Source organism: Ictalurus furcatus, chromosome 3, assembly GCF_023375685.1.
Source record: "Ictalurus furcatus strain D&B chromosome 3, Billie_1.0, whole genome shotgun sequence".
Taxonomy (NCBI): Eukaryota; Metazoa; Chordata; class Actinopteri; order Siluriformes; family Ictaluridae; genus Ictalurus; species Ictalurus furcatus.
This window is the reverse complement of record NC_071257.1, coordinates 28,418,492-28,436,328: the sequence shown is the minus strand read 5'-3', so window position 1 is coordinate 28,436,328 and position 17,837 is coordinate 28,418,492. Positions and strand designations below refer to the sequence as shown.

At 36.6% G+C, this 17,837-nt stretch overlaps 1 protein-coding gene across 1 annotated transcript; it reads right to left on the bottom strand.

Moving 5' to 3' along the window:
* Positions 1-9,090: 9,090 nt before the first annotated feature.
* Positions 9,091-16,777, bottom strand: tmem132a (transmembrane protein 132A). Its single transcript, XM_053621446.1, has 11 exons — positions 16,756-16,777; positions 14,906-15,120; positions 14,594-14,803; positions 13,439-13,941; positions 13,155-13,307; positions 12,660-12,855; positions 12,266-12,409; positions 11,918-12,120; positions 10,817-11,036; positions 10,484-10,675; positions 9,091-10,128 (listed from the first exon to the last, which is right to left on the bottom strand). The coding sequence occupies exons 1-11, from the start codon at positions 16,775-16,777 to the stop codon at positions 9,358-9,360; spliced, it is 2,829 nt and encodes a 942-aa protein (XP_053477421.1). The 3' UTR covers positions 9,091-9,357.
* Between the last annotated feature and the right edge of the window lie 1,060 nt (positions 16,778-17,837).

The window sequence follows — 17,837 nt, the reverse complement described above, 5'->3', positions numbered from 1 at the left end:
GCGCTGAAGAAATACAGGCCATTAAAGGTTTTTAATACATATTAATTCAAACAAACAAATATCAGGGTTGAACTGCTGTAGTATCGTTTTAAAGTGAATTCTAACCACTGATACTTTACATCCTCATCTTCTGGGAGTTGTGTGTATTCATAATCAAGTCTCTAATTCTTAATCTCCTTTTTCTGATGAGTCTGATCTCGGTCTGTATAAACTGCTTAACCAAATGGCCGATTAGACACAAGAACAAAGTTCACCCAACCACTTTTTCCATGTTGCACTGTGTGTGTATAGTGTAGTGTAAACACACCACACACTGTGATGACGTCACTGGGCTATGGGCGGTCTTTGTTCAGTTGTACTGTACAGTAGCATGTTGCCAGTTCTCGATGGCTCTTCAAAACAATTCCGAAAACTGTTCCAGTGTTCAATTAAAGTAATCAAATATAGGAACTGTGTCTACATAGCACATTCATAACATGTTGCATAGTATGGTAATTTTTTACCAGTCTGAAAAACTTAGGTCTTTTTCAGACTGTGGTGAGATTTTGGTCACCCAGGATGTTTTAACCACATCAATACTAGTCTGAGTATTGGTGCATATAGGAAAATGTACTGTTTCACATCACATAATATAATCTTTTTAAGGGTGAAAATGGTCTTAGCAGGAAATTATATTTTCCACATTTGTACTAACAACAAAAAAAAACAAAATGACAAACTTATTTTTTGTAAGTGGTTACTGGCTAATTCACAGTTGGTTTACAATGTTACACAGGGATTTAGAAAAGAAAAAAAGGGGGAAATGATTAATGTGCACCCTCTAATGATGCAACATAATATCCGCAATTATTTAGGGCAGAAAGGCAGATTAGAAAATAATGGCTCCGTCCGAAATCACGTACTACCTTACTACCCAGTAGGCGAAAAGCAGTACGCCAAAGAAACAGTAGGCGAGAAATACCCGGATGGCGTACTGCTTCCAGCAAGATTTTGCACTACGCGAGTCAAACATTCCCATAATGCAACGGGACTGGTGCGGACGAGCTCAAAAAAATGGCAGAAGACAGCGCATCGCTCTTTTTAAGTATTAAACCTTTGTTAAACAGGACTTGTTTAATAATACCCGAATAAATTGTTAACTTGTTGAAGGTTTAAACAAGAAAACAGTTGTCACAGCGTTTAAATCCTTTTTGTGAGCTCCATCATGCCTTAACCGGCCAAGTTAATGACAACGAGTTTACCTCAGCCTGTTATTACTGCCCACAAAGTTACTAATTCAGTTAACTTTCTTGATTTAATCTAGGGGCCCCTTTAAAATTTTTGTGTTTATGATGACGTCGAAGGTCACATGACAATGCCAACATGACGGATGTTATATGTCCGGGATTGTGGTCATAACTCACTCACGCGCGCGCGCGCGCGCGCGCGCGCGCGCACACACACACACACACACACACACACACACACACACACACACACACACACACACACTTTGATTTCGGACGCACCCAATGTGTGTATTGCAAAACGTGACTTATATACAAGCGATCATTAACCCCAAAAGTGAATCAGGTGCAGACCATCATGTGATGTAATCAGGTGAGGTGCAGTGGCTGATGGGAATTATAGTCTCTAGACCTTGGGCCTGTACCATAAAGCTGGTTTATGTGGCTAGCCAGGTAAGTTATAGTTTAGTTTTGCCAGCCCTGGGTTTTAGGTACCATGAAAATGGCTCGGCTTTCATAGTAGCATAGTACGTTCCATGGCTGACCTGCTCCGTGGGCGGGTTATGTTCTGGGTAAGAGAACGCAAACCCAATTTGGACCAATCAGCTGTGAGCAAAGTGACATATGAGTGACGCAACTAATTCAACTCCCCAGCGCAAACTGTAAGAAGAGAAACATTTCAGTAAAACAATTTACATTTATATTAAAGTAAATTACATGAAAGATGTTGCGTGTATAAGTGTTCAATCCGTTTATTCTCATTGAGAGCCTATAAAAGTAAAGTCTTGTTTTCCACCGGAAGTATGCACACCTGCTCTTCGCCATGTCGGACGCTATTGGCTGTTCGGTGCCGACGTCACGCGTTTATGCGCACGAGCTCGTGGACTAATCATAGTTTAATGATCAAAGCCTGAGTTGACAGAGAAAGTTGCTAACCAGTAAAGCCTGATTGGATCGGTTTGATTTTGTCAACTCGAAACTAATCCCGTAACCCTGAGTTGGTTCAACTAGCTTCATGATAGAGAGCGTGAGTGAGTGAGTGAGGGTGTGTGTGTGTGCGCGCGCGCGCGCGCGAGAGAGAGAGAGAGAGAGAGAGAGAGCGAGAGAGCGAGAGATATCTGTAATCCGTAATCCAATCCACAACAGGCGGCTCTGGATGCAGGTCTTAATTCAAACTGAGCAGGAGCTGCACTTGAACCCACTTGTGTAATCAATTGTTCTTTGGATCTTGAACCTTTACTGGTGGAAAAAAATGCTGTGTTTTTTCATGTAAAAAATATTTGTTTTATGTTAAAGAGGTTGCTTTATTGGAGTTGTAAGTAATAAACTTTGTATTTTTACCAGCTACAACTGATTTTTTTTTTAAAAAAACCAAGCAAACAGTAGATTACATCAGTGCATCACACACAATTTCCTGTAACAGTTTATTGTTCCTTTGTCTGTATTCACTGGCTGCTTTTTTAGCAGTTATATATATATTGTTTTGTTTCTTTTTGTTCTCCATTGCTGTGATCCACCACTGAATAATTACAGGTGACAGAAGATTATCTACCTGCTTTGGGAGATGACCTTGTAAGCACTTAAAGCAAGCCATCCATCATATCCTATCTATGTCTAGGTCTTCCTTTCTCTATATTTGTGTGAGTTTTATCTTGCTTGAGGAAAAATGTATATTTAGGAACTATACACTTTGGCTTCACCAGTCACGTGTATGTTTGTCTCATATGCTCCAGCTTTGTTGCAGGAGTTTGTACAACAGTTACTGTATGTACCTGTTGGCTACATGGCACTATTTGAAGTCGGATAGGTGGAGCATGTGTGTGTGTACCTGCTCCTTCCTTCAGATTGTTGAGACCCAATGTTTAGGGTTTTCTTGATTAGTTTCTTTCATACTGGTGGTATTTTGTACAGGATTGGTGCTGTTCTGTAATTACCTGTTCAACATTTATGATCTGTTCATTCAAATGTTTTATATGAAACACATGAAACCACTTGGTAAGAGGCACCAAGAAGAAGAGCTGAACTGTATTGTATTTATTATTACATGAAAATGATGTTTGTTTTTTGTGCATATACCATAGTTTTTAGAGAAATGAAAAAAACTCCATTCTCATATCTGTTGTACGAGTTTCGTTTCCATTGAGGTGAGTTAAATTTGAAAAGCTGTTTACAGTAGGTCTAATTAAATCTGGTGTTTTTAATTATATTAATGGCACTGCAGTAATTTGTTGGTTTATAATCGCTGTTTATTTAAAGAAAATACTTTTTACAGGTTTGTGCCAGTATTGTACAATAAAATGGCTGTAGTAATAGAAAAATGCTATATATATAACACCCCTTAGTGTTGTCACATGAAAAGATATCATCAAATATTTACAAAAATGTGAGGGGTGTACTCACTTTTGTGAGCTACTGTGTGTATATATATATATATATATATATATATATATATACACAGTAGCTCATTTGATGATATCTTTTCATGTGACAACACTAAAGGAATGACACTTTGCTACAATGTAAAGTAGTGAGTGTACAGCTTGTGTAACAGTGTAAATTTGCTGTCCCCTCAAAATAACTCAACACGCAGCCATTAATGTCTAAACCGCTGGCAACAAAAGTGAGTACACCCCTAAGTGAAAATGTCCAAATTGGGCCCAAAGTGTCAATATTTTGTGTGGCCACCATTATTTTCCAGCACTGCCTTAACCCTCTTGGGCATGGAGTTCACCAGAACTTCACAGGTTGCCACTGGAGTCCTCTTCCACTCCTCCATGACGACATCACGGAGCTGGTGGATGTTAGAGACCTTGTGCTCCTCCACCTTCCTTTTGAGGATGCCCCACAAATGCTCAATAGGGTTTAGGTCTGGAGACATGCTTGGCCAGTCCATCACCTTCACTCTTAGCTTCTTTAGCAAGGCAGTGGTCATCTTGGAGGTGTGTTTGGGGTCGTTATCATGCTGGAATACTGCATACTGATCATGCTCTGCTTCAGTATGTCACAGTACATGTTGGCATTCATGGTTCCCTCAATGAACTGTAGCTCCCCAGTGCTGGCAGCACTCATGCAGCCCCAGACCATGACACTCCCACCACCATGCTTGACTGTAGGCAAGACACACTTGTCTTTGTACTCCTCACCTGGTTACCGCCACACACACTTGAGACCATCTGAACCAAATAAGTTTATCTTGGTCTCATCAGAACACAGGACATGGTTCCAGTAATCCATATCTTTAGTCTGCTTGTCTTCAGCAAACTGTTTGCGGGCTTTCTTGTGCATCATCTTTAGAAGAGGCTTCCTTCTGGGATGACAGCCATGCAGACCAATTTGATGCAGTGTGCGGCATATGGACTGAGCACTGACAGGCTGACATCCCACCACTTCAACCTCTGCAGCAATGCTGGCAGCACTCATACATCTATTTCCCAAAGACAACCTCTGGATATGATGCTGAGCACATGCACTCAACTTCTTTGGTCGACCATGGCGAGGCCTGTTCTGAGTGGAACCTGTCCTGTTAAATCGCTGTATGGTCTTGGCCACGGTGCTGCAGCTCACTGTCAGGGTCTTGGGAATCTTCTTATAGCCTAGGCCATCTTTATGTAGAGCAACAATTCTTTTTTTCAGATCCTCAGAGAGTTCTTTGCCATGAGGTGCCATGTTGAACTTCCAGTGACCAGTATGAGGGAGTGTGAGAGCGATGACACCAAATTTAACACACCTGCTCCCCATTCACACCTGAGACCTTATAACACTAACAAGTCACATGACACCGGGGAGGGAAAATGGCTAATTGCACCCAATTTGGACATTTTCACTTAGGGGTGTACTCACTTTTGTTGCCAGCTGTTTAGACATTAATGGCTGTGTGTTGAGTTATTTTGAGGGGACAGCAAATTTACATTGTTACACAAGCTGTACACTCACTACTTTACATTGTAGCAAAGTGTCATTTCTTCAGTGTTGTCACATGAAAAGATATAATCAAATATTTGCAAAAATGTGAGGGGTGTACTCACTTTTGTGAGATACTGTGTGTGTATATATATATATATATATATATATATATATATATATATATATACTATATATATATATAGTATATATATATATAATATAGTGTATATATATAATATAGTGTATATATATATACTATATTATATATATATATATATACACTATACTATATATATATAGTGTATATATAGTATAGTGTGTGTGTATATATATATATATATATATATATAATATAGTGTATATTAATATATAATATAGTATATTAATTTATAATATATAATATAGTGTATATATATAGTATATATATATATATATATATATATATAATACTATATATATATATATACACTATATTATATATATATACTATATTATATATATATAATATAGTATGTATATATATATATATATACTATATATTATATATATATAGTATATATATATATAATATAGTGTATATATATAATATATATAGTGTATATATATAGTATAGTGTATATATATATATATATATATATATACTATATTATATATATATACATATATATATATATATATATATATATATATATATAATATAGTGTGTATATATATATATATATATAGTATATATATATATATATATATACACTATATTATATATATATATATATATATATATATATATATATATATATATATATAATATAGTATATGTGTGTATATATATAATTAGATAGATATATAGTACGGCAATACTTTTTTTAAAAAAATATTCATTACATCTCTGGTAACCACAGCTGCCAGCATTTGACATGAAATACACTGTAAAATGATAATGCACAGTAATATGACATATTTAATGGTAATATATTAAAAGCAAACAGTGTGCATTTGTTAATGTAAATAATGTTAATTTTACACCAAAAATATGGCTATTTCAAAATGTGCAAAGATTTAGGTAAATTAGGAAGTGCTGTAGAAAGGAAATGGAAACTGGCTATCCAGGCCCTTCTGAACTCAGTTCCTTCCTCATGGTGTGTTAGTTTGAAAGTTTAACCTGTAAATGAATAAATTGGCCAACTTGCTGCAATCCCTTGTGATAATTAACTGTGATAATTAACTTTGAAATCTTAACAGCAAAATTGCACCTTGAGATTCATCTATTATCAGACTATTTGGCATTACAACAACACCTGATTATTAATTATACAGATTTAACAGGTTCAGACTGTTGGCTAGAGTGTATTTGCTTGTGTGAAGAAAACTGTGTAATTACTTCTGAACACCAAGGTTTCAACTGAAGGAGAATTTCTACATTGTAAGTATGTGAAACACATGAGAAATGCTTATAGTGTGTTGTAAGAAAGACACTCGAGACATGAGTGTTGAACAAAAAAACATGCTTTATTGATTATTTAAAAGCATAAAAACTAATAAACATGCAATACAGCTATTATAAAACTATATTAACCTATACTTTAATATATTTATTATTATTTACAGATATTAGTACATTTCATACTACATGACTCTGATTGTAAGAATGTTTACATTATTTTATTTAAGGTTAGATAAATTATTTCTGGCTGTAACCTGTACGATAGGTTAATATTAATGTGCTCCTTCTAATACATTATTGTTTCTATAGTAACAGCTTTTACACAGGGATTTAATCTGAAACATAATCTGAGACTAATAATAAATGGATTAAAAATTAATTGTTTAACAAAGTAAAGCTTATAATCATAAATGTGACTTTTTGTTTTGTTAGGAGATAGTTATTTAACATTTATAGAAGGAGTCTCGGTTACACTTTCATAACTATAAACCATTAAATTGTGTGAGGATTTGTTCATTGATAAATTAAACATTGTTCTGGTTGGCAAATTGCTGTGGTATAAGCAGATCTAAAAAACTTATATATACGTATTTACATGAATATACCATAACAATTTGATAAACCTACACATTTTATCCATTTAAATGTAATTAATATACATTATTAATTATACATTATTTATATAAAAAAGACTAATGCTGCAGTGTAGGGGTTAAATACAAATCACTAATAATAATAATTAAAAAAACACTACTGCAAGAGCCTACAGGTGAAATACTTATCACGAATAAAATAACAACAATAATAATGATAATTATAATAAAATAATAATAATAAAAGACTACAATCTAGGTGTTAAATACTTACCACTGATACTTACTACAAATATTTTGACAAGGTGGTGAGAGTGAGGTGATGAATATGAGGTTTTAAAGATCATAGCTCTCTCATAAATATTGGAATTAAACTAGAAAGGATTCGGACGGGCCTCCTGATGTATTCCTGCTCCTCCTCAACAGGATTCACATGCTGCCTTCTACTAGAGGTGGCTTCTTCATTGTCCTCTTCATCCCTCCTCCTCCTTTGGTCAGGAGTCAAAATGTGGCCTACAACATAATGCTGACCAGCCAAAAAGTCAGTTATGTTGACACTGATGTGAGGAAGTAGGAGTAACAGAAGGGGGTGGGCTCGTCGCAGTGGATGGACGTCTTAAAGGAGATAGCCTCCTCACTGGGGTTGGTCTTACAGGAGATAGCCTCCTCACAGGGGTTGGTCTTCTTATAGGAGATACCCTTCTCACAGTGGTTGGAAAAGCATTTATTTTCAGTAAAAATGAATAAAATATTAGAAAAGTGAAAATAAAGTGCTTAATGACTTTACTAATAAAGTGTTTATCGGTTAGGGGTAGGTGTAGGGAGGGCTTTATTGTCCGAATAAGGTGGTGTAGAGGGTTGAAATAAGACATACACATAATAACACCACATAATTTTATTTTTTGTTTTAACTTTATTATTTTGTGGGTCTACATTCAACAGTAATGCATTAGAATAGTTCATTTTGAGATTAGATTTTCAGTTAGATCGTACTCCTTTGTTTAGTCCTATTCTACACTATTAACCTTGCATTTTCATGTACAGTAGACCTTCATAACACAAGGTGGCGCATTGGCAGGTAACTGGAAAGGGGATTGCGTTATCAAATGCAGAAGAATGAATGCTGCAGCAATAGTAAGCGCCAACAACGTGGTCTTCCTTTTTTATTTACTATTCAGTTACTATTCAGACATCCCACCCCAACGCCATTGACAGGGTGGCAACAGTGGCATCCATTTAACAATTTTAATAAATATAGTCATTTACACTCAATGTTATTACTGCATCCTGTTAATGTACAACAATACTTAGGTGCAAATAGTATCTGACCTACAAGACATTGTGCCCAGGGGCCTCTGAATTCTTAATCCAGGCCTGCCCCTGCAGCTGGGTATCAATTAAGGGAAGAAATTAATTAATTAGTTGTGTGTATTAGCACTGCATTACTGCACAGTAGTGGCCAATGTAATGCTACCTATTTGTTACATTTTAGGCTAATTTTATTACAAAATAATTTGAGAGGGCTTGGCTATTTAAATAAATTGTCATTGTCCTTTTCAGCTGGCTCTGACACCCCCAAAGTTTTTCTTCTATATAGCCCATTAAAAATACAGTACTGACAAGCTAACTAGGGATTATCCCAAGCATGTATTTCTGTGTTCAACCAAATGTGCATGACTGAATGTCCAGCTAGCAACATTTTTGTGAGTTAAGACATGAAGTTATCCACTTGACTTGAACAAAACACGTGTAACTGTCTCTAAAATGACAAACGTCTCCTTTATTAGTATCAGCAAGAAAATGTAAATTATTGAGGAACATTAGTTCAGTGGAAATAGCTTTTTTCACCCACTTTTTTATTGTTATTTTTTTTAAAACCTTAGGTATACATAAGATTAGGCTAAGCAGCAAAATTTGCTTTCTGGATTATTATACATGAAAATGTCAAACACACATTTAGAGTAGCCTACAAAAACAATCAAATGTTTTTGGTGCTTGGTGAAAACATAAAGGAGGATAGATTATCTGGCATATTTATGTTTATGTTAAACTGCAGGCAAGACAATATTTTACTTTATTGTAATTCACAATTGAAAATTTTTATCTCATCTGAGGCAGATAAGGACAAGTGTTTGTCAGTGCAGAAAGATGGGTATTTACAAAATCATCTTTGGTCCACTGTCATCATCTCTCCTTACCATGTCCCATTGTCCTCTGATTTCTTATCATCATTCTCCTCGTCCTGAGTAAATGCCTCTCCCTCTGTCTGTTTCCTCATTTCTTTACTTTGTCTCTTCCCAAGTTCCCTCATCACACGTGGCATGAAGTTGACTAAGAACAGAAGGGAGGAGATACATAGCAAACAGAAGACAGCTCCAACTCCAAATACTAACTCTCGGTTTTCAATTTTCCCTCCTCCGTTCTCAACATCAGGAGAAAAATCCACTGCATTTTCTTCATGGTTGGGTGTCAACACTGCCCGCTCCAAATCATCCCAGGCAATCATGTAATTGCTTGTATTTTCATCATAGTTAGTGGACTTAGGGGTTGCTTGTTCCTGTTCAAAGTTACGATACACATTTGTGTTTAACTCTGCAAACGTATCTGATGCATCAGTCATCTCAAAGTCAGAATCTTCACTTTCTAGAGGCCAGAGGTCTGTATCTAGGTTCACCCTTATCCAGCCTGATCCTTTGGCCAGTCTCCGAGTCCAACCTCTCTCTTTGATATCATCCATCTCAATGTGGGTAGACACGAGCTCACAGGTGGAGACCAGAAGCTCTGCTTTCACAAGTGGCCCTCCACCATCTCCTTGTGCAAGGACACGCTGCAATGGGGCAGGTGTTATTGCAACCACAGACTCAGCCAGTGAGGATAAATGTAGAGAGAAAGGTATTTCACTAAATGCAGAGAGCAGATTGGCAGTGTCATCACCAAACTGTAGCCAAACACTAAAAGAAGCTTCCTGAGAGACAAGGGTAATTGGGAAAAAGAAACAAAAAAGTGCAATTGTAGAGAAAATAACAGAGTGGGAAAAGAGAGAGAGAGAGAGAGAGAGAGAGAGAGAGAAATTTGTCATAGAGAAATCAATCTAGATTTTCAAGGACTGTGGTTGGAGTGTCACATGGTGATTGGACATGCGTCATACTCTTAAAGAGATTTCAAATCTCATTCAATGTTTTTTATGAAGACATTTGAAAAAGGGTCTTCAAGATTATGACACAAGCTCAGTCTTGTAAATGTCACTTACTACTACTAGATATTCTAAACCACTTGTATCTGCTTGTACAAATGTAACAACTGAAACTACGAGTACTTACTTGTCCGTGGTTATAGAGTGTGTTATAAGAAGTCACAGTTGCTATGATGACAGAAGGATTTGAAGAGCTTGATTTGACCGACAGACCAAGACCACCCACTAAATGTACAGAAAGGTCACCAGGGGCCACAGGTTCAGAGGTCACAATGACATCAGCAGTGCCAAGCACCCCATCCCACTGACTAGATATCACCTGAGAAAGAAGGAGAAAGTTCTGTATTCTAAAATTAGTCTAAAATTAGTATAATGAATTTACCCAAAATGCAATAATAATGTCATAAGAATGTTGTATGTTTCATGGTCAATTTTTAGACTTATATTTGTAGATACTAACATTTAGTGAAGTAAATCCAGGCTCTAATCCAATCACATAATTTCGCTCATGAAGAGCTGCGACACGAGAGTTCTCTATCCTCAGGCAATCATGAACCAGGTCTGTTACATCCACAAACCAGTCCGGTGATCCAAGCATGTAGGTAAGTTGTCCCTGGGCTGACTGGGCACTGAATTGTGCAAGAATCTGTACGGTGGCCCTTTGATAAACTGGAATGCATCTGAAAGAGAAAGAGGAGGGCAGACAACAGTAGAGAGAAAAAGACAAAGGAAGACCATTTTAGTTATGCTAATTTTGCTTTCTAAATATACCAGAAACAGCTTGAGGTTAATTGGCAATAGGTCAGTAATATGACTGGGTAATAAAAGAGTATCTTAGAGAGGCAGAGTCTTTCAGAAGTAAAGATGGGTAGAGGTTCACCAATCCGCAAAAAAAATGCATCTACAATTTGTGGAACAATTTCATATTAATGAGATTAACATGTTCCTATAATGTTCCTCAACGTAAAATTAGAAGACTATGAATATCTCATCTTCTACAGTACATAATATCATCAAAAGATCATGCAAAGAAGAAGCCATATGTGAACATGATCCAGAAATGCCATTGTCTTCTCTGGGCCAAAACTCATTTAAAATGGACTGAGGCAAAGTGGAAAACTGTTCTGTGGTCAGACAAATCGAAATTTGAAATTCTTTTTGGAAACCATGGACGCCGCATCCTCCAAACTAAAGAGGACTAAAGAGGACTAAAGAGGACTAAAGAGGAGAGGGACCATCCGGCTATTTATCAGCACTCAGTTCAAAAGCCTGCATCTCTGATGGTATGGGGTGCATTAATGCCAATGGAATGGACAGCTTGCACATCTGTACACAAATGGTACACTTCCTCAGTTTAAACATTTTATATGTTTTCTATATTCTACTGTGAATAACATATGGGTTTATGAGATTTGCAAATCATTGCATTTTGTTCTTATTTACATTTCACACAGTGTCCCAACCTTTTTTGGAATTGGGGTTGTAATACTGGTGTATTTTAAAACACTTATTCATTGTTTCTTAAACTTGTATATTTATTATTCCAAGGATTGATGTGTACCTGCTGTCTTTGTAGTAGCTCCAGCCCTCAATGGGGCTCAGGACAGTGTCAGAGAGAGAGATACGGAGAGGAACTACTGGAGCCCACACAGATAGGCATAAAGAACCTCTGAGCATGCCCAGAGAAAACTCCACCTCTACACAGGTACTGCCCACCCCGGATTCACTTCCATCAACATAAGCAGCAGAGCAATCACTTGATACCTGTAAAAATGAGTCCTGCATTGTAAGCACATGCAAGATATCAGCATATTTAAAGCATTTACCTACATACACTTCACAGCTAATGTAGCCTCACAGATAATTATTTTTATTTGCTGTAATGTGCTCTTTAAAAGTATCAGTTTACCTTGACAATGTCTTCATTGGCTGATTGACAGTTTACTGCTGCGGTAATATCTACTACTTTGCCATCCTGCCCAACCGCTAGTACTATGACTGGGAGGGAAACTGGTTGGCTAGACAAGATGGCTGTGTTCATTATTGTGTTGCTCTGTTAATGTATGAAAAATAAAGAGTACAATGATTTAAAGCCTTTCATAACAATGATCAATTCAGGTTATGTATGAAGCCCAAAATCACAAATATGTCCCAGTGGATTTTACAGGCCCTTAACTATCAACAAACCCTAGATCCCCAGCCTTATAGAAGACAATGGAATAAACCCAAGAAGACATTTCCTCCACTTTGAGGATGTTTGACGTGGGTAACTAGCTATAGTCTATGCTACATTAGTAACTTACCACTGTGATGGGAGCAATGCCCACTATCTCTCTGTCCACAAAGGAGAAGAAAGTTGTTACTGCCCCATGTGTTGAAACCAGTCTGTTATGCATTGTGTCCTCCACCCACCAATTTACTGGAACTGTCATTGCAACTCCAAAGCTCCTGTATAAGCCTTCAACTGAGAGACAGGCCACCAGTTGCAGAGCCGAGGTGCTGAGCAAGGTGATGGAGAGATAAATCAATAAATAAATTGAATGATTTGAGATTTAACAAATAGTTGACCATAAATTTAGATTGTATGAATGCAACTTTTTCACTCAGTAAACTCAGAATATACTGCACAGAACTAAAAAGGGAAATAATGTAGTCAAAGACCAAGCAACATTAAAAACTGCATATCACTGCTAGCACAATACTACATTCTAATCTTTTGAATTAATTTCTCAGAGAAATATATATATTGGAAACATTACACATTCACACTATTACATTATAAAAGCTTTAAACCTTACCCACTTATGTCCCGAACAGTACCAGTTCTGTGAGAGATTATGGAAATTGTGTCATGTTTGGAGCCTGATGTCTTCTCCACTTTAACAGCCCACAGGTGAGAGATTTTGTTTGGATGGGCTTGTAGTGACAGCAACCCTTTCTTCACTTTAAGCCTGAGCAAAAAAATAAATAAATAAATAATGGGGAAAAAAACCAACCAAAGCATTGCAGCATTGACTGTAAATTTCCAGACTGAAAATTTGATTGATCTAATATGTGTGATTCTAAAGATAATCAATCGTACTTCACAATGAGGAAATCTCCACTAAAAGTCGCCCTTAGATTTAATGAGACTCCAACTGGTTGTCCAGCTTGCACAGGCCCCTTGTTATAGTAAATCAGTACATCTGAATTCAGCCATAGCTCATCCTGTTCAAGTTCATTGGAGCAGGAAAAACCTTGCATTGTTTTGTTACTTTTGGTTTCTTTATCAGGAAGAGCCAGAGATGCAATGTAGTACAGTTTTCTCTGTGACTGTTTGTCCGCCACACATATAGGAGGTGACATCTTGTGGTTGGTTTCACTGCCAAAAGAAGAGTAGTAGAGCTGGATCATATCAGTAAGGATTCCAGGTTTCGCCCTTAGAGATGCTGGGAAGTTTTGTCCCCATGGGCTGTGGTTACGGGATCGGGGTCTGTTTGGATGGCGTTGTCTGAATCTTTGGCTCTGGTGTGGTTGAACTGTCTGATCAGGCTTAAACCAGTCTTTGGGTAAAGTCAGGGTGACCACACACAGCCCTAGAGGAGGCTTTTGATGAACATGGTGCAGGGGACAGATATTGGAAAGGAAAAACAACACAAGTATAAAAGAATGTTATCTTTTTATATTACAGTTTTATTTTTTGAATAAAACTATCAATACAGTTCAGTGACTCTGTCACATTGTGGCTTCTGTAGCAGATCCTCTATTGTGGCTTATCTAATCATTAATTTGTGTAAATTATTTAGCTGAGGAGAAACCAAAGACTAGCTACAGTGCTATAGGTATAAGTTCAGAAAGGGGAGAGCTTTCAGCAGGCTTTCATAGCTCTTTCAACTCTATGGTCTAATTTTTCATCTCAATGTTCTAATTAATGAACTGCCAACATGGCTTGTTTAGATATAAGTCAATGACAAATACAGAATGTTTATAGACAAATGTATAATGAAGTTTGTGTTTATTATCGGCATCAAATTCAAAAATGACATCTTTCCTCTGTTCAGTGGCAATGGCGTTAGTCAAAAGCAGCAATGTACAATACCAATATGAATTGTCTTACATATTTCTAGTCATAAACTAAACCCAATTGGTTAAGCATTAAAAGGTAACTGCTAACATCATTCAGTTATGTTATTTGCTCACAGAGATCTTTGTAAGCAAGGAATTTTATATAAAGCTTGCCCTGAATCTTTAGCAATACCTGGGCAATGCAGGATGCTTTCTGTTCTTCTGTCTGTTTGAAAGCATGAAGGCTCATACATGTTCTTCTGCTTGAGTCACCTTTCATGTGGAACAACACTCTGACTGTAAAACCTTCCCCTCGTTCAGCTTCCCACTTTTGTTCAACTGTTTTGGAAAGCAGGTATGCGACAGGAGGTACAGAAAACGGAGCTAAAGGTTCAGAAACAAGCTGGAGAAAAAAGAAAAACAGGGGAAGATGAGTGATGGGCAAATACTTCTTTCAAACTCAGTAAAGGTTGAAATGAATTATATTTGAATATTGGAAATGTACCTGAGTCACAGAGTAAGGACCAAAAGAAGCATGGAGGACTGGTTTAGAATCAGTTCCTACAGGAGGCATAAGCAGCAGAGACTGCGTAAAGGAGAAAGGGCTGGAGTTGGTGAAGAGGAGGCTCAGATCAGCCTGAGACACATTGAGAGAGTGCCATGGGGGAAGGACAGAGATTTGGACTGGGAGGGAGAGAGAAGGTGGAGGCTGGGTCTGGGCTTGAGTTTAAGGAGGTGGAGGGAATAGAAAAATTGGAGTTCACATTGGTATTGATAAGATAATTAAACTCATATTTTTAGTAAAAAATTTGTTGCAAAATGTTGAATCTTTCTACTAACTCCACCAAATTTAAAATCTCAGTGCTATATCTGAGTTGTGGATGTATAATACTATAAATATATAGTGTCCTCAAACCGGCAAAGAGACTCTATTGGGCCCATGAGAAATGACCTTAATTTCATTAGTCTTTGGATTATGCCTCACAAGTAAACACAGAATAATTACATGTTACTTTTAAATGTTAAAATGTACCATGAATTCATTTGTCTTTGTACAGCACTAGTAAATTCAGTCATGGAATTTCTGGAATGCCACTGGTTTAAAGTCTTTTAATAATTTCACTTTCAACCTAATTATGGCTTTGAGGAACCAAATGCTGGCAATCCAACTACACACAGCCTGAGAGGAGTCTTTGAGTGAAATTGGAAGAGAGAACAGATACCAGACACAAAAACTGACATAAAGGAAAATAATATATCAAATGCAATGAGGACATCATGACAAACAGTAGGATCTTGTCAAAACAATCCATTAATTTCCTCCATAAAATTCATGTACATGGTAATCATGGTAAATTTGGATTCATTAAATGAACGGAAGCAGACAATTACAATATGAATGGAAGCAAATGTGGTTGTTATGTGCGAATAATTTTTTTTTGAACTTACAGAGCACCACAAAGCAGCAGAGGATTATCAGTTTCATGGTCAGTGAGCTACATAGCGCTCCAAAGATTCCAAACACAACCATCACTTCATCCTTAAAACAACATGAAAAAAAATTATCCTTCCAATCCAACCCTATTTGTAAAAATTCTACAAATTTTTGTCATATATTCCTGAATTTAGTTTTGCTGCAAAATCACAAAATATTTGGTAATTATATTGCAGAAAATGGATAAAGGATCACAGTGAAGAGTTATTGTATGTTTACTCTGGCTGGAGCAGTTAAGAATAAATTTATTTTCTTACCTCATTTGCTTGGTGTCTCCAGAATGTGAAATATTCGTAGAACGTAAAACGTAGAATTTTGGCCTCTTCCATCAGGCATCTTGACTAATTTAAAAGCATTTTCTCTGTGGCATTTATATTATATATTATTTTCTCTCACTATGATACTGAATTATACAGCACCCTTTTGCCCGTGCTTCCAAAATGTCTAGTTTTGTTAAAAATGATTTTGGAATTAGTTCTCTCCATTTGTTAATAGAGCGGTTTAAGTTTTTGTCTTTCTAATTCTCATTGATCTATAGCGCTTGTGCTCTCTCTCTCTCTCTCTCTCTCTCTCTCTCTCTCTCTCTCTCTCTCTCTCTCTCTCTCACTCACACACACACACACACACACACACACACACACCCCAGCACAATGGAGATTTATTCATTTGAAATGGTAAATAATCCTCTCTCTTTCTCTCTGTTCCAATTTGCTGTCATCCCTCCCTTTCAATTCTCATCCCCCTTTCTTGTTTGTTTATATATATACAAGGAGATATACAATGAATACAAGGAAACTGTGGCTCCTCCAGAGTGAAGATACACTTAATAAATCCAAAGCTAAATGAATCTTTTAACTCACCTATTGTCACCATCATGTTCATGTTTCAAAAGTTATTTATGTGTTTTACAGTGAGTGAAAGTAAGAATTGTGACACTTTTGTCTTTGTTATTTAATATACTTCCAGTGTATATCCACTTCAAATTTACATGCATAATGTATTTTGACTTTGGACTTATAAATATGTATAAACAAAGCGTAAACTAAACTGATAGGAAGAATATATATATATATATATATATATATATATATATATATATATATATATATATATATAAAGAAAAAAATATATATATAAAGTAGCCATCATGCTAAAGGTGAAGGAGCTTCCTGAAGTTCTCAGGTACAACGACCTTATATATCCCAGTCACTACAATTGTACTACATTGTCACTACAATAATACGTACGTGCAAAGTTCATGGTACTGCAACGAATCAGGTGCACCACACAAGAATTCACAACATGCTCTCAGACTAATTATTAGAAACACCAGCAGTCACTCAAGAAGAGTTGCAGAATGACCCGAAAGCAGCAGGAACAACAGTTACACAGAGCACAATATGCAGTGAACTACACCACAATCATCTCTGTTCCTACAACCCACGCAAAACTCCTCTGCTGAAACAGAAGCACAGAGATGCATGTTTAAAAGCATCTAGACAAATCAGAACTTTTCTGGAACAATATACTCTGGTCAGATAAAACAAAAATTAAACAATTAGGAAGCATCTGGCATTGTTTATGGAGGATTTTAAAATTGCAAATCTATCAGAGGGACCCTTGTAACCTTGGGGAATTGAAGACGCTTTGGAATGGGCCAAACCTTAACCTGTTGCAAATAGCGCATTACGTAGACGTCTCGAAGCTGTAACTGTAAACAACGGCTGTGCAACAAGGTACTAATGTTATTCATGTGTGGTGTCTGAATGTTTTTTCCCTATTCGTTTTGTTTTTTAAAACATCTTTGTGTATGCATGTTTTTTTTCTTCTTCATATTTATAAGTGCAAAAGCAAAAGACATTAGGTGGGTAAATTGGAAGTAGAAGTATATTAAATAACAAAAACAAATGTGTGAATACTTATTTCCCACCACTGTAAATTA